General features: G+C 36.7%; 1 protein-coding gene across 2 annotated transcripts in view; it reads right to left on the bottom strand.

The window, feature by feature from the left end:
- NEGR1 (neuronal growth regulator 1) overlaps window positions 1-21,823 on the bottom strand; it is an 851,501-nt gene that overhangs the window by 156,183 nt on the left and 673,495 nt on the right. For both annotated transcript variants that reach the window (XM_088022967.1, XM_028102558.2), the window contains exon 6: window positions 16,409-16,560. In XM_088022967.1, the coding sequence (XP_087879093.1) occupies window positions 16,409-16,560 (152 nt within the window). The remainder of the gene's footprint in view (window positions 1-16,408; window positions 16,561-21,823) is intronic.

The following is a 21,823-nucleotide window of genomic DNA, read 5'->3' as shown; positions in this document are numbered from 1 at the left end:
ATCGGAGGGGGAGATGAACCATGAGAGACTATGGACTCTGAGAAACAAATTGAGGGTTCTAAAGGGGAGGGGGGTGGGGGGATGGGTTAGCCTGGTGATGGGTATTAAGGAGGGCACGTACTGAATGGAGCAATGTTGTCTTTGTATTTGAAGATAATGATTCTGAATCCCCCTCAGCAGAATACTGGCTTGGAGTTATTATTTTTTTTCCAGTGCCTTGATACTCACTGTTTCTGAACTTCTGAAGCCATAATTATCTTAACTAGATAGAGCACTGCATTACATTTTGCCTTTCCTCATTCTCTAATTGAACCTAGATACTAAGTCTGATCTCATACCAGCTGTACCAAACAGAGGCTGCTACACTTTTCTCCTCATACTTCCCTGTCCTCTCAGCTTTACCCTCCAGCTGTTAGTAGAGGCATTTTTATTGACTTGCTGATTAACAGTGGGGCTGGGCTTGTGCTAAGCCATCTTAGCTCTCTCACCCAGTTCCTATCAAAACCAATTGAAAGATGGGACTGGAGCTATCGGTTATTAAAAACTAAAGCAAAACAAAACAAAACACAGAGAAAAACAAAGGCAATTCTTCTAGAGAGCTTAACTCTTCCTTGGTCTGGGACTGGAGAAAGTACATACTATGCTGGATATTTCATTGCATATAATAGACGGTAACTTAAATTAGCAAAACTATCTTTATGGGCTATTTTCCAGGACATGAAAATAATTGTTAATGTTTAGCTATCAACTGTCATTGTGACCTTACTAATCAGGTGATTTTCTAATCAGGAGATAATGTGTTATGTCTACATAGGAAAGTTCTTCATGGGTTCATTTAGGGGCAAGAGTATTTAACTTTATTACAGTGGTCAGAGATGATAGATTTTGCTCCAAAGTTTCTTTGGAGAGCTTCTTGCAACATCCTATGTAATTTGAAGGAAAAAAAGATTAGACCAAACAATTATAGTATGTATAAGTGAATAGATTAACAGTGTCCTAGAAAAAAGTTAGGGAACACTATATTAGAAAAAGGTTAAACATCTCATTAAATAGTTCAGTACTAATTATTTTACTATATGATCAGCAAAATGGGTCAGGAGAGTGAAGTAACTGCTCTTCCTTTAAATGAAAGTTGGCATAAGTATATATGATTTTCTAGAAATATATGAGGAAGTGACAAATAAGTATATGTGTCTGAGGACTGCCAAACACGGCAGAGGAATTAAAGCTCAGGCCAAAAGTAGTCTTTATCTTGGTAACTGGGGTTGTTTCACATGTATGGTGAAACATCTTAAGAACCAAAGTATTGCAATATTTCAGTAATAAGTATTTGGTTCTTCTGTCACTCACATTTTCAAAGCTATCAATGGTATATGAAAAAAATGTTTTTGGCTGATGACATTTGTATAACACATTAAAAGAAGGTAGCATATGCTTACGAGGCTATTTACAAGCTAGTATGTGCCTTTCTTTCCTTCTTGTGTCTGCTCACTTTTCCCTTCATTGTCTTCTGTGCTCCAGCCATATGAAATTTCTTTTATTCATGCATATTTGTCATTTTGTCTCTCACCTCTAGGAATTTACCATATTTTGTGGTAACTGCTTCTGTCTCCAACCTTCCCGTCAAAAATAGTAGTCTTTAAAAGATTAGGAGCCAAGTCTTACCAGCTCACCTTTGTATTCCCAACATAGCACGAGACTAGGCATTTAGATGGTCAAAAAATTGAATAAGCGAATAGATACTGAAGTTTTAAAATTATAACATTACTGGTTAGTTTCATGTCCCAAAGTATGCAGCCTACAAATTATAATTTTCTTGCTTTAAGCAGGTAAGAAGAATAAGGAAACAAAACACTTGAAGATATTTTTGGAGGGTAAAAGGAAACAGATTCCACCTAATTCAAAGCAACTCAAAATATGTATTCCTCTTCCCCTGACTCTAGCCAGGTTCTAGGAGAGACAGCGCTGAGTCTGGAATCTGTTGTGATGTTAATATGACACAATGAAAATGTTTTATGAGCAGGTAATGTATTTTTCTCTTTGGCTTCATAGGATTAAAACATTACAAGATAAGCTTCCCCTGAGGCTTCACAACTTTTGTCTAAAATGTTGCTTAAGAACTAGTGTGAGGAATTCTTAATCTCAGGAAACAAACTGAGGGATGCTGGAGTGGTGGGGAGTGGGAGGGATGGGGTGGCTGGGTGATGGACATTGGGAAGGGGATGTGCTATGGTGAGTGCTGTGAATTGTGTGAGACTGATGAATCACAGACCTGTACCTCTGAAACAAATAATACATTATATGTTAAAAAAAAAAAAAGAAGATAGTAGGAAGGGAAAAATGAAGGGGGGGAAATCAGAGGGGGAGACGAACCATGAGAGACTATGGACTCTGAGAAACAAACACATTCTAGAGGGGAGGGGGTGGGGGGATGGGTTAGCCTGGTGATGGGTATTAAAGAGGGCACGTTCTGCATGGAGCACTGGGTGTTATATGCAAACAATGAATCATGGAACACTACATCAAAAACTAATGATGTAATGTATGGTGACTAACAACATAATAAAATAAAATTAAAAAAAAGAACTTAGTGTAAAGCAGGAATGAGGCATAGCAATAGAGTCAATTCTAGGAGGGAAATGTTTTGTGTTGCAGCAAATGTAAACAGGAAATTCTACATGTAGATGTGGGCACTTGGGTATGCATGAGCTTATCGCAGAGACAGAAAAACTCACAACTTTGTAAGGGGTCATTATAGTGATTTGGAGATAGTCTATCAAATTATCCCTACCTCACAGTAAAGGAAATTAGAGATATAATGAGGAGGATTGGAGTTATACAAGAGGTAAAGGAAAGACAACTAATGGATGAATCCCTACCATGCACCAAGTGTATATAAACATATTATCTTGTTTAACATATAAGATCATCCCACCTCCATGTGAGCAAAGTATGATTAACTCCATTTAAATGAGTAAATTGAAGATAAGAGAGGTTATGTAGTTTGCGTAGAACCCTGCAGGTTGTGTATGGGGAAGCCAAGTTTTCCTTTATATTCACTTGGGTAAATAGAGGCATGTTGAAACTGGCTTGTATCAGGTCATGACAGCCAACTGTTTAACTTGAGGGAATGTGAGCAGTTTGCTAAACATTGCTTTTGTTTAAAATTAAGTTATATAAGCATACAATTAAATAAGTTATATTAAAAACATGTCATAACTACTCAAAACTCATTATTTCAAAATGTTTTTATGATATTTTTACTATTATCTATGGTCGTCAGGTGTTTTACATTATATCTGTATTGTGGAAATATTATATCATGGTGTGACACTGTACACACGTTCCCAACTCTGCATTCGGTGACATCATTTGGTAGCTTGAAATCTGCATGATGGGGATATTTGCACTGGGTAAATGGGGAAACGCTCCAAATTAAGGGTTGATTTTTTTTTGTTATTGTTGTTGATGGTTATATTTGAGAAAATGACGGAGAAAATGTTATTGGAAATTAAACATAAAAGTATATTGTATGTAGCTGTTACATCATAAGTAGAACAAAAAATTGAGAGAGTTTTTTCTCAGGATCTAAAACTGTTATTTGTTTCAGCAAAGAGGTTACTTTCATCTTACTTATTATCATAAATAAAAATAGCAACAGACATTCATATCAGAATAATACTCATAGTTGGGATACAACTCCACTTATCAAATCATGATTGAATTGTAGCCATAGTTGGCTACAGATACATGATTTTGGCAAAAATTAATAAAAGGATTCTATGAGAGGGAATTGGCTGTATAGAATTTACAATAAAGTGTATAGCACATCTTATTATCATTTGTAAATTTTGTGATACACATTCTTTGTTTCAGTTACATTTCTACCAATGCACCACCATATAATAGCAAAGCCATAAAATTTTTATTAAGTAAGATTAAATAGAAATATGGGGAAGTTTTTGCAAGGTATAAAATTCAATCTATGCTATAATTATAAATATGCAAAATAAATACATAAAGATAGGAAGGTTTATGTGGAAAAACAAAGGAGTTTTGTGAGGAGGATAGATGCTATACAATTAATTTACAGTACAAGGTGGTAAATATGAAAAATAAAAATGCATAACAAAAGCCTGCTATGTCCTAGAAAAGTATTTATAATTTCTTTGTGCTTATCTTATAAAATATTTTGGCAAGGAAGGGTGGGATGTGTTGTCATAGAATACAGTTCTATGGATACTTGTAGAAGGTTCTTTTACATCACAGTAAACATGTTTTGCTTTTTTCTTTAACTGTTGCATCTACAACTATAAAATACAATGTGTATATGACTTTTCCCTTTATCTAATAGTAGAATAATATACTGCCTTACTTTTTTATCATTAATTTTCATTTTCTCTAAATTTTAGTACACATGTCTTAAGATGCGAACTCATCTTTTCAGTCGGAAGAGATTCTCTGGGAGAAGCAGTTTTCTCACATCAAAACAAACATAAAAAAACAAACAAACAAAAGATGCTTTGGGCAGCCAATTCTGTGACTGAGACTATTTTTAAAAAGTAAGCCTACTTTTTTCCAGGAATGTATGAGAAAACCTTCCTGCGAATTTCAGGCACAACCAGGTTGCTTCCCAAATTGGCCATTTGCACTCCGGGGCTAGAGCTGAAAGTGCACAGAATTGCTGAGTAATTCGATTGTAGGCAGAATCGATGCAAGTGTGAACGCTGCCCTGGTCTGAGGTTGGCCCTTAGGCTGCAACTTAAATCAATTTTAGGTAAGCTAAGTTTGATTACATTTTCAGTGATGAAGCTTTCAAAAGCAATTTTTGAGCTGCCTATTCTGAGGCTGTTCGGTTCTATCCTGAATCTCTATTCCTGGTTAAAGAAGCATCTACTTATCTGTTTTGGTGATGATTAAGTCCTGGAGTTGAGGAAAATGAGAGAAAGAAAAAGAAAAAAAAAAAAAAAAGAGGGCATGATCCAGAAAGCATGTGAATCTATAACTAATAATATGTGAGTGATAATGTCTTTTATCTTTTCAAAATATATAAAAACAAGAGGAAGAAGGAGAAAGGATCAGGGTATGCTAACAAAGAAAAAAAAGTAAATAACAGACAGAAGATTATGATCATGGTGATGTGTGGCAGTCTAAGAATATTTTGGCATATGAGACCCATTCTTTCAGGTGTTGCTGGCAGGAGGGATGTTGGAGAGATACAGGTGGTTCTGGAGTATGAAACATAATGGGTGTAAGCAAGGATGTCAGATATGGACTCCAATAGCAATATGCTAGCTTGAGAGAAATAAACACTTTCCATTTATCTTTTTCCAGCAGAGTCAAGACTACAGGGTTGTGCATTCATAGCTTATGCAAGTCTTCCTAAAAATGTGTTTCCCTAGTTAAATAGTTTGATTGTAGATATTATCTACATTAGGGTAAGGACATCATTATAACATAAACTATAGTGCTCCCAAGAAATTATTATTTTTTTGAGAAAATATGAATTTTCCTACAGGTGTGACCACTGATTCTTACAAGACAGGCCCTACTATGACCACTAATTCTTAAAACATGGACTATAATCCTGCCAGTTTTAAAAAAATATGTTGCTAAATCTTGTCTTATGAAGTATTTTAGAAAATTTGTGATTCCTTCTAAGTGGACTGAGTGGTGACTCTAATAGTTTTTTGACAAGACTTATGATCTGCCTCACTAATTAGGTTGCTCCACATATGCACTAACTGGATTGATTTTAAAAAAAATCAAAGAAAGGAGACTGAAGAGCATGCAAATATCCAATACCACATTTTAGAGCTACTTCTTTACGTTAAAATCACTGAAAGGGAAAGCTGGTAAAAAAAAAAAAAAAAAAAAAGATAGGGGCGCCTGAGTGGCTCAGATGGTTAAGCGTCTGTCTACCTTCAGCTCAGGTCCTGATCCCGGGGTCCTGGGATCAAGTCCCGCATCAGGCTCCTGGCTCAGTGGGGAGCATTTTTCTCCCTCTCCCTCTGCCTCTCTCCCTGCTCATGCTCTCTCTCTCTCTCTCTCTCTCTGTACCTCTGTGTCTCAAATGAATAAATAAAATCTTAAAAAACAGATAAAATTGGAAAAATCCAACTTACTAAAAATTTCTGGTCATGTCATAGGTGAAATAACATTTCTACGCAAGCAAGTCTTGCTTGATTTATTCAAATCTTACTTAAGTATATACTGGGCAGATATCTAATTTGTGTCTCTGGAGAGAAATATCAACTGAATTATATTTATAAGTAAGGAAATCCAGTCCATGCTGAACAGACATATTCGATGAGGACATGCCATTTCAACTCTCTTCCCCAGCGGTTTTATGGCTACTAAAACAGAATTTACAGTGCTTTAGAGAAAGTGTGGCCCATTGAAATATCATTGCTTTCACAGTTAATTCTTCCTCTTTTTTCCTTTATTTGGAACATCAAAACAGAAAAAAAATCCAATTTCACTCTACTTTTTCTTTTGGTGATGTGCTCTCTTAATTATGCTTTGTGTTGCCGGAGGAGAAATGGGAAGTTTAATAATAAGGGCACTCAGCACTTCATAATAATCATTTTCTTCACTTATATCTCTGAATCATATATGAGTGGCCACACTTATATTTTTCAGAAAAAGAAACAGCACCAAAGTGGAGGTGGGGGAGTAGCTCAGACTGCTACCTTGTCATGTGCTCAAACTATTGGATCATGCTTCAAATCCAGTCACCGCTATGGCGAAAATAATGCATGCTGGGTAAGTAATCTCTAAGAGACTTACTTAGAAATCTTTGGGAGGGGAATCGCTCACAGGACCTCCAATATGCTTTGTCAGGGAAAAGACCGGGTAAGGCACTACTGAAGGTAGAGTCAGGTAATACCTTTTCTTCAAACTGGAAATGTTGGCATGTTTTCATTTTTACAAAATCTTAATAGCCACAATTCCCATATATACGGGTCACATTTTGGCCTGATTTGTTATAAGAGTCAGAGTTTTGTGGAATAGCAAGCAAGAAGATCTATTCTAGTGCCTTTTCATAGGTTATTGGCTGACAGAATTGAAACTGTGAACATAAAGGAAATTTCCCTGGAGAGTAAAATTCTTTGTAGAGATGACAAAATGATTAGGCCAGCAGTGCTATGAGCCAAATTTTATGGAAACTCACCACAGAGCAAAACACATTAAAATACTTTTTTTGTCAATAAAAAATAATTTTGGGTTCAATGACAAAAATGTACAGAAGGGGAAAATATTGGCAGCCTTTCTACTTTGTTAAGGAGTAGGTATAACTGGTTTTAATAACAACCAATACATAAATACTACTTCTTTTAAATGTATATAGATTTTTTTTAGACTCTTAAAGCACTATAGCTGAAAGAGAATTTGGCTATTTATTTTATCCTCCTCGTTTTATAGATGAGGAAACTGAGGCCAGAGAGTTAAGTGCTTTACTTAAGGACTTGTCTAAGTAAAGGCAAGAACCTAAATTGCCTGTCTCTTAGGCTAGGACCTCTAATACTATTTTATGGTTAATTTTGAAACTCCTTTTGATTTTTCAATATCTTTTTGGTACCTAATTCCCACAAACCTGCTACATTTCAGGGCTGAACAATGACAACTGCAAATACCAAAGCTGCATTCTCCCTTTGGCATTTACTGACCCTTTATCAACCATGGGGATGTATGTATAGCTTCACTGGCTTGAGGATGCAGCTGTCACATTGCCTCTTAACCTGAGAGAAACACATCACTAGAGTAATTAATCTTGTACAACCCTCTCTATCAGCCTGACCACTTTTTTTTTTCATCATTACAAGTGAATGCCTATGTGCATGGCTGATTTAATTAACAATTCTAATAAAAGAGACAGTATCATAGCAATATACATAAGTACATGAATAAATGAATTAAAGAACCAGTGCTGTTCTTGAATATCCAGTGAGATAAAGTTACACAGTTACTGGGGTTACAGAGACTGAGCTTCAGTGTTTGGATCATCCGTACCGGAGAGGAAAGAAAAGGAAACTGACATTTAATGGGGCACTGAATTAGCTATTTTACATATCCTATATCATTTGATCTTCACCACAACAGGATAAAAATAAGTTATTTCCCCTTTTTTATAGATGAGACAACTGAAGTTTAAAGATTGGGATTGTGAGAACTGCCCAACATCCCAAATGGGGGACTACGGCTTTGACTCAGATCTGTTTGCTCCCAAAGCTTTCAGTGGTTGGCATGTGTAGTGGAAAGAGCATTGGAACAAGCGTAGGAAAAACTAAGCCAGTTCTAGCTTTAGATCTGCTGTGACAATATACAACTTTGAGTTCCCTCACCTACAGAGTGAAAGAACTGGTCGAGACTGAAAGTTTTCAAACCGAATCTCGTGCAACTCTGTGGCTTTTTGACGGGCCTCAGGGTCACTGTGTAGTGTGATATGGAGGCAAAAGACAGAATTTTCCACATTTACCTCCAAATCAACCAAATGAACTCCAATTTTATCTTTGTTATATATTAAGGTCTTGCATCAAGTTTTATTTGGGGAAAGAAAGGAATCCATTGCTTTAAAAAGTTGGCAAAAAACTAGGTAACATCTGAGACTACCATAGCTTTAAAGTTCTGTCATTTGACATGGCTAGCTAAAGCACTGTTAGCATTTCTATTCGGCTCTTACTAGTGGAGATTTGGTGAGCTGGAGCACCTTAGGTTCCAACAGTTATTCTGACTACTTCAATATTTTGGGTATCATCTCTCATGTATGGCACTGACTGACTATACTGTGTCAAAAAAAAGCTTCTTGAGAACACACAAAGCTTCTAGGAATAAGGTCAGGGAGGAAAAAGTCTTCTTGCTTCCCTCATACTGCATTTCAGCAAATTTGTATACTTCCATGATGTGTATGACGATTATGTATGTGTGTATTTCAGTTTAGCAGAGTGCCATTCAATAGGTTGATGTAGCTATATCAAAGTCTACCTACAACTGCAAACCTAATTTTTGTCAAATATTTATTACTTGAACATCCAGGCAAGGCTTTCCATTAACATCTTAAAGCTGTGAGGATAAAGCTAGTTGGCTCACGTAGCACACTGTCTTCAATAATCACCAAGCCTAAATTTATTACTGTCTCTTTCAACCAAAATGAAATTCCTATCTCTTTTAAGCTCCAGGAGGGGAGATCAATTTCAATCTAAAATATGAATCATTCAAATTTGTGGTATCACCTTTCACATGGAATCAGGGTTCATTATAATACACAAAAGTAACAGAGAGCCCATACATTTGCTTACTGGCATGTGGGGACATTTGAAGCAAGCAGAGAGCTGAAATATTACTTGCAAGGGCACAGCTGGCTCCATATTCAACAAATCAGTCAAAAAATAACGTTTGCCTGCCTCAGTTGGATCTAAACAAGGAAAAACTGTTTTGCCAGCCACATTCTTACTTTCTCCAATAGCTTCTTCCATTTTCCTTTTGGATACCAGCTACTGACTCTTTTTTTTAATCTCAAAAAGAAGGTGTCCATCAAATTAAACAGACTGGGAAGAAATATCCTCTAACATGAAAGGAGATTTTCCAGAAACTTAAATAGCACTGATTGTATAAAACATTTGAAATTGGAACTTCATTATTTTCTCCACAGGGTTGCTAAGGCAGGGAAAAGACAAAGTTTTGGTGAGTCCTTTGAATATTTTATGTGTAATATTTCTGAGGCAAATGCTTTGTTACTTGAATAAATGCATGTGCGTGTGCGTGCGTGTGCGCGCACGCACACACACACACAAGAAAAGGAGAGAAGTCCTTCTCACATCATTAGGACCTATATTCTAGCAATGGATTTGACACCCCCCACTTTTGGAAACACATGAAAGAGGAATTTGGCACCCACACACTGGAGCAGTATTATTGTTATCTATGTAGGCCTGTACGCAAAGACTCCATTAATATTAAAGCTTGACTTGTCCCAAATATTTTCATATATTAGGTCCCTGGAGAAAAAGGTATATTAAACCAAACTTATATGAATTTTAAGCACTTTGTTTATGTGGCTAAATTTTTTTCCTTCTTAACTAATTCTTTTTCCTTACTTCCCTTTGGATTGTGATTCTTTGTGTCTTATAATGAATATCTATTTTTTTTAAGAAGGTGGAAAACAAAGCATATACAACAAATTTTACCTATAGAAATGACTTCTATTGGTTACTAAATTATGATCAAATAATGGTGTAAATTTGATGAATTGGACCCATAGATGGTAGGATGGGATCATTCAGTTCACATTCTTTAAGGGGAAGACTTAAAGGAATCATCTCTTTCAGTTGCTCATGTTCAGGAAACAAAAAACACAACTGAAAAATAATATAAAATCCCAAATAATTCTGAATCCCAAATTTTTTACTTAATAAGGAATTTTGCTATGAATAGTTGGTATGCTGTCATCTATTATTAATTTTGTTAAAGCACTTGCTCCTTGAGGCTGGTCTATACTGATCTACAGATATTTTTTTTTCTCTCTCTCTCTTTCTCTCTTTCACACACACACACACACACACACACAGATGTTTTCATTGCAGGTTATATTTCAGAAATTTCTGGACAGATAATCTAGAAGGTGAGGGATTCATTGTATACTAGGTTTCCTGTAGTTTTCCTAACATAAATTTTGCTTTCCCCTAACTTGAGAAACTATATATTCTTTACCTAAAGTAATTCTATTGATGAAGTTACTAACATCTCTGCTTAGAATTATAGTCCTCTTACTATTATAGCCGAAAGCCTGCAGGCCATGGAAGGCAAAGGGGTTTAAGGTGACATCATTTTAAATCAGTTCTTTCTCGTTTCTCTGGGACTGAAGAAAAATGTGAGAAAAGAGACTAACAAACTGAGAATGAGGGAGGCTTGCAGAACAAGAAGCATCACCAAAGACTGATGTCCTGCATCTTTGACGTTGCTGGTCATGGAGTGGTTGATGTAGACACGGCCATTGGACCTATTAATCATAAAGCAAGCCCAATTCAGATGAGCCGCTAAAGTGTTAAGGCAGATCATCAGCCTGTGTTCTTCATTTCAGTGGTTGATTTTCAGACTTTTCTGATCTGCTGTAGCATTGAACACTGCTGATCAACACTCTTCTCGAAGGAGTCTCCTCCTGTGCCTTCCATGACACTGGTCTTCCTCTGGCATCTCTGTCCACACTGAATCCACGTGCTTCTACAGAATGTTTCCAACTCTTCTGCTCACTGCTGATTTTACTTGGTTTTTGGTCCTTGCTCAGCTTTTTGCTATACATGACTGAAATGACCACTTTCATTCTGATAACTTCCAAATCACATCTCCATTCTGGACTTTACATCCAGCTACCTACTGAACATTGCCTCTAATTGAGGCACTTTCTTCTTTAAATCTCTAAAATTAAAGTTGCTTTTCTTCTTTCAATCTCTACCTTCTCCCCAAACCTGAAAATGCTAATCCTCTTCTCATGTTCTATCCTGGTTAATCTTACCCAACTAAATGTTGGGAGTTACCTGGATTCCTATAGTTCTTTTCTTATTCTCTCCACATTTGGTCATTAACTCCTCTCTCCTGATTTCTCTCTCTCTCCTCTGCCCCTCTTTTTTTTGCAGCTATCTTCTTGTCAGTCTAATACCTGCGTTTAGGCCTCACATTACCTAAGAATGTCTTTCAGAAAGAAAATCAGTTCATATCCTTCCTTTATTAAAAATCCTTCAATGACTCTCCAAAACCAGAAGGATAAAGTCCAAGCTCATCTCCAGCCCTTCCTGTCCTAATTCTACCAACTTGTCCAGTCATCTCTCAATACTCTCTTCTCCCACCTTTTACTCTTAACCATATAAAGATACTACCATGTCTTCAAATGTATCAGATTGTTTCATACTGCCATGTCTTTATAGTAGCTGCTTCATATTAGAGTATTCCCACTCCCAAGCCCTTTCCCATTTGAGCCTGGGCTCAATCCTATCATGTCCTTTGTTCAAGGGTCATCTCTACAGCTTACCCTCAGTCACTGAGACTGAGTTGATCATTCTCTCATTTGTGCCACTGTACACTGTGCTCATGATTGTTCTTGAACGAACTCTGCAAACTTCTGCCTTTGAAAGTGACACAATGGTTGCTAAAATGGTATTCTGAGTTGTATCTTAGTTCTATTTCTCAGAGTGATATGACCTACTCTGGGTGACAGTCCTTTCTTAGCCCTCAAGACCAGATTAAGAGCCTCTTCTCTGCCCTAGTGTGCTACTATTCCTCTACGGCATTACAGTTGTCCATTTCTTATCTCTCATTCATCTGAAATTCTCTGAGGATGGGTTTCCAGATCAATTAATTCTTTTCTTTTCAACATTGAGTACAATGCTTTGTACACTGTAGGCAGTCAATATTTATATGATGAATGAAGGTTGCTATTGAATAAATTATTTAACACTGAAAATAGAATAATTATTTTAGTTTTGCCTTTACTCTTTGAATCTCCTAGATGTCTGAATTGCTATGCAGCAAACATCATATTTAATCTGGAATTAGTACCACAAAGCCTGCTTCCTGCACTGACCAAGGATGAGGTTAAGTTACGAGCTAGGGTTGGGACATTATTTCAGATTTGCCTGCCTTCTCCCTGGCTTGCCAGGGACAGTTTACCATCTAAACCCATAGTAACGTGTTGGGCACTGGGTCAACAAATAAGGTCAGCCATCTATATATTGCTTTGTGAACTGAGTGCTCTTAGGGGATATAATATAATAACAATGGCTAACATTTATTGTTTATTTTATTCCAGGCTGAGTAATAATTGCTTTACATGCATCATCCCATTTAATTTTTATCCTATAGATGGGAGCTGGTATTGCCCTCATTTTATCAATGAATTTACTGAGGCTTTGGCATTTGCTCACAACAGTCACACATAACTGATATGGAGTAAAACTGGGATTCAAACAAGGCCTGCTTGACTCATTTTATGTGAAACACACACACACACACACACACACACACACACACCAAAGAATGAATTCTTTTTTTTTTTTTTTGATGGTCTTAGTTATAGCAAAGCTCTAAATTATAGCTTCTTGCCTTCTGTCTTCTTGATGATCTAGGAAATGCAGGTTGTTACAAACCAGGAGTAGACTGTATCAGTCCAAAATTTATCCTAAGTAGTCATGGATGGGGAGCTGATTCCTAACGGCTAAAGCTCTGTTAGAAAGCTATTATCAATCAGTTTGAGTGTTTGCTATGTATAAACACTACACTAGCAACTCACATTTCTGATAACCCTGTCTTTGAGTGTATGAACTATCAGGGTACAAACAATGAAAACATGGAAATTTTCTTATTCATGGTGTGTTCCAAATATCACCATGTACACAAATGGCAGACTTTTTGGAGTCTATTTATTTTCTCTTGGGTAAGAAAATGGGCAAGCTAGCTTTACACACTCCCTTAACTATAGGAAGGGCTGATCTTCAGCAATAGGTTTTTAACGTCTGGTCATAGGCCAATACTAGATCAGCTTAGGACTAGCTGCTAGTCTTGGATCAATTTAGAGGTTGAAGACTCTCCCATTCATAGACCTTGTGAAGAGCTGACAAAAGCTCTTCTCAAGTGACATAGTGCACTTTCCAGCTAGCATCACGTGGACTTCAAGAAAGGTGACTTTCCCCATAATACAGTTTGTAGATTCACAATGCCTCTGTTGGATAACTGTACCATCCAAAGAGATTTAAAATGCCATAAAAATGTGTGTTTAAATAACCCTGAGTCTCATTTTTGTGTAAGTTTTCAGTCAAACATTGAGCCCATTCATCTTTCATATACTTAAATTTGATATCTGGTATATGCTGTTTACATCTAAACACTTGTTTTAAAAAGTTTTATATGTTGAAGAATAGCACCCTAAACTATTTTTAAAAAGTTGATAAAAAACACAAGAAGGACAAATATGTTGTATGTATAGGATTTAGCTTTGGAAGACCATGTTGCAAATGATACAATTTATCTTTCACTCCATTGATGCTTTTACATTGATAGTAAGAGACAGGGAAATGTGAGAGTTAAAAACTTGGGCTCTGGAGCAAGACCTTAGGGATTTAGGGTTTTGCTTTGTCACTTATTAACCATTTGACTTTGGTCATACTTTTAATCTTTCTTCATCTTAGTTTCCTCATTTGTAAGAAGGAAATTATAGAATTTACCTCTTTGGATCACATGAGAATTAAATGAACAAATTCATATAAAGAGATTAGAATGGTATCTGGTCTACAGTAAGCTCACAATAAGTGTTACTTGTAATCCTCCTGCTATTGCCTTGCATATCTAGAGATCACAAATACATGTTTTACATCTAAAACCCAGTTCATTCATTTATTCATTAGTCATTCAATTACTTATTCAATGTTTAACAAATTCATTTATTCCCTAAAGATTTATTGATTACCTATTAAACAGCAAGCACCGTGCTTGGTGATATGAGAGATAACATAATGAATCAGGTATTGATCCTATATTCTTAACAAACATAATTTGGTGGAGAGAGATGAAAAGCATATACAAATAATTATTGTACAAAACAGAGATGCTCAGTGAAGTAAGAGCTTCAAATGAGGTCATACAAGAATTCTGAATATATAGACGTTTTTCAGACTTCTAGGGCTATGCTCATAATTACAGATAAGATTTGCTTATTATGTCTTTGTTGACAAATTAATCAAATTGTGCTAGTATTTCACAGCACCTCTACATCCAGGAAGCCAGTGGCAAAAGGAGATGATTACAGTCCATTCTGAAGACACCATGCTTAGAAGCCCTTTCAGCAGTGCATTATTTCCAAATGATTGTGTTAAGGTTGCCAGAGCACCACAAACACTTAAGTAAGTGACATTTGTTCCTAATTTGTCACATTCATTAATGTTTCAGTTTCAAAAATCAGAATGTGTTTTAGAAATTTAAATAGCAAAAAGTTAATGTGTTAATAAGCTTTAAATTTTTCTTTACTTTGTCTTTTTAATTCATTTATTCTTTCAGGTTCTTGAATATTTAAAATATTAATAGTATACCAAAGAAGTATCAATATTTATATTAAATTGGAATTCACACTGCTCTGTAATACTTTTAATGGTTTATATTATTCATAATTACACTAAATAAATCATCCTCATGGAAGAAACTTAAGCAAGTTTATTATACTATGGTATTGCATGGCAAGCAGTGTTTTTCAGAGTGGGGGTATTAAGAAATATTGAGTAATATTAAGCTGGAATAATAAGTGATGTGTTGTTTTTAAAGTATATAGAGCAAATCCTTTTCAAATGATTATTTTCTACTATCAACTAATATATTTTATTTAACATCAGAAGTACTTAAATTGTGGTAATTCCAAGTTCATAAATCATGAAACTTCTTACATTTTTAAGTAGTAGAAGTATTATGTATCCCATCCTTACTTCTGCAAAATGGAAGTGATGATGTCTGTAATGAATTACACAATATTCACATTTTTCAGAAACAGCTTAATATCACAGGATGATAACATAAATCTATGTATGTCAGCTTACTATAAAAAGAGTAACTATAAAAGATAAGGATGATTCAGATAAGTTTGTGGAACTGAAAAGACAGTATATTCTGCCTAATCTTTGAACATTTTGAGAAATACTCCACTTCAAAATTAGGACTATTTTATGGTTATGAAAATGTGTTGTTTATTCAGCTCCTAAAAAGCACTAAGAGTAATTGTAAGAGAAAACATCAGCTTGGGTTTCACTCCCTTCAACTAATCCTCATATTTGTTCTTCCTCTTTCATTCCTGTCCTTAGGAACCAAGATACATTAGAAATATAGTATTTATTTTAGCAAAACCTTAAGTTGCATTTCAAATACAGTTTTTAGTAAAAAATCTATATAGATAAAATACTCTGTCCATGATCATTTACTTACTCTTTCATTTTACATATGTCATGTGAAATTCTCACTATTCCAAGATGAATGTCTAAAGAAAACCAATCAAGAGTAAATTCAGCCAAAATTAACCTATGCTTCAGGATAATGTAACACATTTTTAAAAACAAAACAAAACAAAACAAAACAAAAAAACAAAAGCCCACCAAACCATCTTCAGTCAGAAGACATTTTTCAGTGGGTCCTATTATTCAGGTAATTTTTCCCTTTTCTCAGCTCTAAGACATTTTTCTAAACACATGTAGACTTCAGGAGAGATTCAAAAATTCTCAAACACCCATACCATTTAGGGGCCAAGTCTCCTCTGTGTAAGGGATGTGTCACATCAGGCTGAGTTCTAAAATGAACATACGCCATTCTCAGGTTTTATCTCTGCTGATGGTCAGGAGCCAAGGGGCCCCCGGGAGCATTTTGGCAACACTGTGTTACTTACGGTTGAGAGGCAGGCTCGCATTGGTTGTGCCTAGCTTGTTGGCAGCCACACAAGTATAGTTGCCGAAGTGCTCTTGGGTCACATTGGTAACAGTGAGAATGGATCTTGTGCTAAAGTTTTGAATAATGATTCCTTGTTGGCCATTGAAGAGCCTAGAAGACAAAATAAACTCTAGGTAAACAGGCATCGTGAATACCATTTTTACTTTTAGCTTCACTGGGGTTGTCATGGCAACCCATACACAATTTTGTCCACACTCATGTTAGCATATAATGTGATAATATAATGCAATTATATTTTCTTTACGTTAGTAGATATCAGGGAGGAGAAGCTGTTTGACAGCTGTAGATTGTTACAATGGGATGATTTGTGCTCTACAACAGGCTGAATTTAGATTTCCACATGTCCTGTTCATACACTGATTTGTATTTTAGAAAACTAAGCACACTACAGCAATGGCATCTCATCTGTTAAAGTTGAGAAAGAGCAAAGCAAATTAAATATAATGATTTTATTAAAAACACACAAACTGATGGTTTCTGAAAAGTTGGCTGGGATATCTCTAGGCCGTTTCAGATGATATTATTGGATAACCCCCATGAAAGTTAACCCCACAACTGTGATAAGATGGTTCTGAGTCTGGGATCAACACCACTTTGCTGCAGCTACTTACGGCCCAGACAGGTGACTTGCTGTTAAACCCAGAAAAAATGCAGCAGCCTAGCATTGAGAATAGGATTTCAAGTGGTCTCATCTTGGCCACATATTAGGAATGTGGCTGGGAAAGTTCTCTAACTTTTCTGGGTCTCAATATAAAATTCAGTTTTCCCCGATTCCACCCTGACTACCCAACAATCTCTCCCCGGGCTTACCAGCAGAGGTCTCACTCTCCAACAGACTGGCAGAGTGTCTCTGTTCTCAGGGCTTGCCATGCCCACTCCTGCTTCACTCTTTTCCAGATCTGCATCCAATGGTCATATGCTCCTTGTATTTCTTGCTAGCTGGATCCTTCCCTCCTCACTCAGGTTTATCTGTGTCCTATCTCGCCCACCCTAATGCTCCTTAAATGACTCTTCCTTCTCTCTCTCTCTCTCTGCATGTTTCTCTCTAAATTGTTGTGGGATTTCTAAAACCAAAGTCACATTCTTGCATTGTTCTCTGTAGCTGTTTCTGGGCACATGGGTCTTTTCAACCCAAATAAATTGAATTGCTTTAAATTCCTCAAAAGGCAGGGCCATATGGACACACTTTATTTTGTATTTGAGTCCTGCATAGCACTCAATAATACAAAAAAATAGTTTGGGGCGCCTGGGTGGCTCAGTCAGTTAAGGAGCTGCCTTTGGCTCAGTTCATGATCCTGGGGTCCTGGGACTGAGCCCGTTGGGCTCTCTGTTCAGTGGGGAGTCTGCTTCTCCCTCTCTCTCTGCCCCTCCCCTGCTGTGCTCTCTCTCTTGCTCTCTCTCTCTCTCTCAAATACATAAAATCTTAAAAAAAAAAGCAAATAGTTCTTAGTCAACAGAGTTGGGGTGACATCCCCACAACACAGGGATTGGTAAGCCCTCTCAAGAAATTCTCTTTCTAAATAACGAATTCTGAAATAATGAGGATGCCAACCAGATGATAACGTCTCCCTAACTAGCCCCAAAGTTTACGAAGAAAAGATGTGCTGATCACAATATGGGCTATATAAGCTCATAGCCCAAATGGTGTGGTATTTTTCTTTCTTAATATGTTCAAGTTTTAGTACTAAATATTTCTTTAATCATGAAGATGCTAATAAATGGCATTCCCCTGAGAGTTTAGGTTGAACTCCTTTGCATTCAGATGCATGTGACTTGCATCTGAATTTAGATAAAATATACTGTAGTTACATGCAGATTAAAATAAGCAGCCATGCTTGATTACCCTGGGAATTACTTATATTTCATGTAATAGCTGAATTTGACTTATCCAAAACTCAAACTTAAATCAGATTAATAAAACTTTGAGTTAAATAAACATTGAAAAACTTTAACTTGAGCAATAAACCTAATGATCTGCAACTCTGACACAAGAAAATAGGGCATAAAATATCAAGAATATGGCAGTTTTTACTCCCGTCTCATATTGTAAATTTATCAACATTTATGCGAAAATACCATCCTGATTATTGCATATTTTCCTGCATCACATTAATAACTTAATTTTTAACCAATTAGTATACACTATATATAAAAATCCACAGCTTCATTGTCCAGAGGGCTTTGGCGTTATGACTCAAATCTATCTGCCCATGTCTACGCTTTGGACACATTCTCCAGAGGACTCAGCAACATCCTGGACTACTAAATCCCTATTGTGCCCCACCTACCAAAACTGAGATTCATTTTGCTCCTAAAGAATGAAGAAGAAATTAGTTAGGGTCTTCATTTGGCTAGACTCTAGGGAGAAAATCTCAAGGCAGAAGAGTCATTAACTTGACAGCATTATTTGCTTATGTTCCTTCAGGCCGTCTTTCTAGTTGGCTTCTAATTCTCTGCCCTTCAATTTGTCTGAAGGCAAAGCCCCAGATGTTGCTAAGTCATGCAGCATATCCACACTCTGTATTTGTAGACCCATTCTTGGCGTCTGGCCGGCGCTGCTGTGTGCATCCTTACCAGAGGGGCACATCCTTGGGACAGCAGTGCTAAATACTCCTGCTGCTCCCCCCAGCCTGGCAAGTGATGATGATGGCCAATAAACAAGAAAAATTATCTTCCTTGGGGGGATGTACTTCCCTTTAAAGGAAGCTACCTCTCTGAGATTATGGAGAAGTCCAAAACTTACTTTCTTCTACAGTTGGGAGTTTTCAAAATGCCGGTTCCTCAAATACCCTGTAAGAACCTATCTTTACCCAGTAGATGGCTGAGACAGACTTTCCAAAGCTGACCTTGAGGGAGAATGACTTCCGAGACAGTATATATCTCTGGAGGTGTACTTCTGTGATTTTCCTGCAGGAATCCTGAGGGTACATGGGGTGAGGGGCTTTCTCAGCTATTCAGATCAATTCTGAAAATTGTCATTGCTACAAAGATGAGTCTTTGTAGGGACTTTGAGTCAAGTCCCTAATCACCAATCCCTAGGTGATTAGGGACTTGACTGGGCAACACACGTCTTTGAGGATCTTTGGAGGTCCTTCAGAAGATCCAAGCTGAAGAGAAGAATCAATCAGACAAACAGGTGTTTGCAACTGAGTTTATCTTAGTCACAATGGGGACCCTGTTAAGATGAATACTTCTACCTTCAGTTACTGGATATAGAAATTTGAAACACACTTATAAGTCTCAGCTTGTCTGTCCCTAATGTAATTTCAATCTTTGACTAAAAACAAATAAAAAAAAAGAGTTCTTTAATTGATGATATTGTTTTTTCTTTATGAAAGAGTTTTATTCAAAAATGGCTGGATATAGTTATATTTTCTGTAAAGAAAATCATTTTTTATCAATAAAAACATATATTTGACAAATTAAATTGTTATTCTGTGTTAAAGAAAATTCTTGATAGCTTTCAAACATGCACATATCAGCCTATTAACAGAAGGACCCTGACCCCACTGAATTTTTCTTTTCTTTTTTTTTTTAAGATTTTATTTATTTGACAGAGAGAGAGAGAGCACAAGCAGGCAGAGTGGCAGGAAGAGGGAGAGGGAGAAGCGGGCTTCCCGTCCAGCAGGGAGCCCGATGCGGAATTCGATACCAGGACCCTGAGATCATGACCTGAGCCGAATGGAGATGCTTAACCAACTGAGCCACACAGGCGCCCAGAATTTTTCATAACCAGATCCAGACTTGTTTGAAACCAGACTTCCTTAAATCAGTGATGTGAAATCTTAAGTGACAACTCAAGCAATAGTTCACAATATACCTTGCAATAAAACCAGAGAACTAAATCCAGAATATTACCTTATTTGGAGTTCTCTCCTTTCCCTAAATACTTAAGTCTTTCAAGTTCTAAGAGAATCATTCTTGTATTGACTTAAATTACAGAATAAGAAATATTTTCTTATAGTCCCTCCCCCCAAAAAGAGAGAAAACAATTCTGTTGAATTAGTGGTTAAATACAGTATTCCTTCCCTCAGAAGTAGATCAGCAGCATTTGGTGCTTGTTTAGAAATTCCTGAGCATTTTTATTTTTTGCATTTTTACCTTTCAGTGGACCCTATGGCTATAAGATCCTTCTATTACTGTGGACCTTACTGATCTCTACCCTCTACCACCTATGGTGGTTTGTTCCATACCACTCAGATCAGAATGTTTTTGTCCTCCCCAAATTCATATTTCAAAAACCTAAGCCCCAAAGGTGATGGTATTAGTGGGTGGGGCCTTTGGAAGGTGCTTAAAAATCATGAACGTGAAACCATGATGAATGGGATTAGTGCCTTATATATAAGAGGCTGCAGAGAGCTCCCATAGCCTCTTCTGGCACGTAAAGATACAATAAGATGTCTGTGACCCAGAAGAGGCCCCTCCCCAGACCACGCTTGCTCCCTGATCTTGGACTTCCAGCCTCCAGAACTATGAGATAACTTTCTGTTGTTTTTAAGCTACCTAATCTGTGGTATTTTGTGATAGTAGCCTAGATGGACAAAGGCACATACTGAGGACAATTGCCCTCACTCTTCTTCCTTCTGCCTGTCATTAATGCATCATAAATCTGTGAATTGCAGGCTATCTGCCCTGCCAGTAGATGATGCAGGCAACTCATAAATAACACAGCCTGACCAACTAACTAGTTCTGAATTAGAATAGGCTCTTACATTTTCAAGTGTCAGTCAGAAAGAAGTACCACATAGAAAGCATGCTAATAACTAAGGATACTTATATATTGGACTCACGAAATGTTCATGAAATTTACAATCATAGCCTCTCTCCGACAGTAACTAGGATGGACAGAAGAGTCCACTGCAACATCCAATAGCAAAAATGACCACAAAGCCATTGGCACTGATTGTTAAGATTGCAAAAATAAACAGCTATACCAGACCTCATTCATTTTATATATAAATCGAGCCTCGTGACACATTTTGGGACTACTGTTTACTATCTGCCTTTCCAGGTCAGGAATAACAATAAATATCTGGAGAAACAAGCTTTCAAGTGCAAATAGTCACTGAAATACTTCATTGCTAATATAGGAAACATACATAAGCGTATCAGACAACAACATTTAAACTATTAATTTGAAATAGGAGTGGGAGAGGTGTTCTCAAATAATAATAGATCTTTTATCAGACTAGAATTAAAGGAAATATGCTAATAATATATCATGTTATATAACTGGATAAGATTATTATGGTCTTATTAATTGATCTTTGGGTGGTAGCACAGCAGAGATGGAAGATAATAGGGGATAGAAGGTAGTTCGTGAATCATAAGAATTATTTAAGAAAAGGAACAT

The sequence above is a fragment of the Eumetopias jubatus genome, unplaced genomic scaffold, assembly GCF_037043125.1.
Source record: "Eumetopias jubatus isolate StellerSeaLion01/CBP00866 unplaced genomic scaffold, mEumJub1_p1.0 scaffold_4, whole genome shotgun sequence".
Taxonomy (NCBI): Eukaryota; Metazoa; Chordata; class Mammalia; order Carnivora; family Otariidae; genus Eumetopias; species Eumetopias jubatus.
This window is presented reverse-complemented; position numbering and strand designations above follow the sequence as displayed.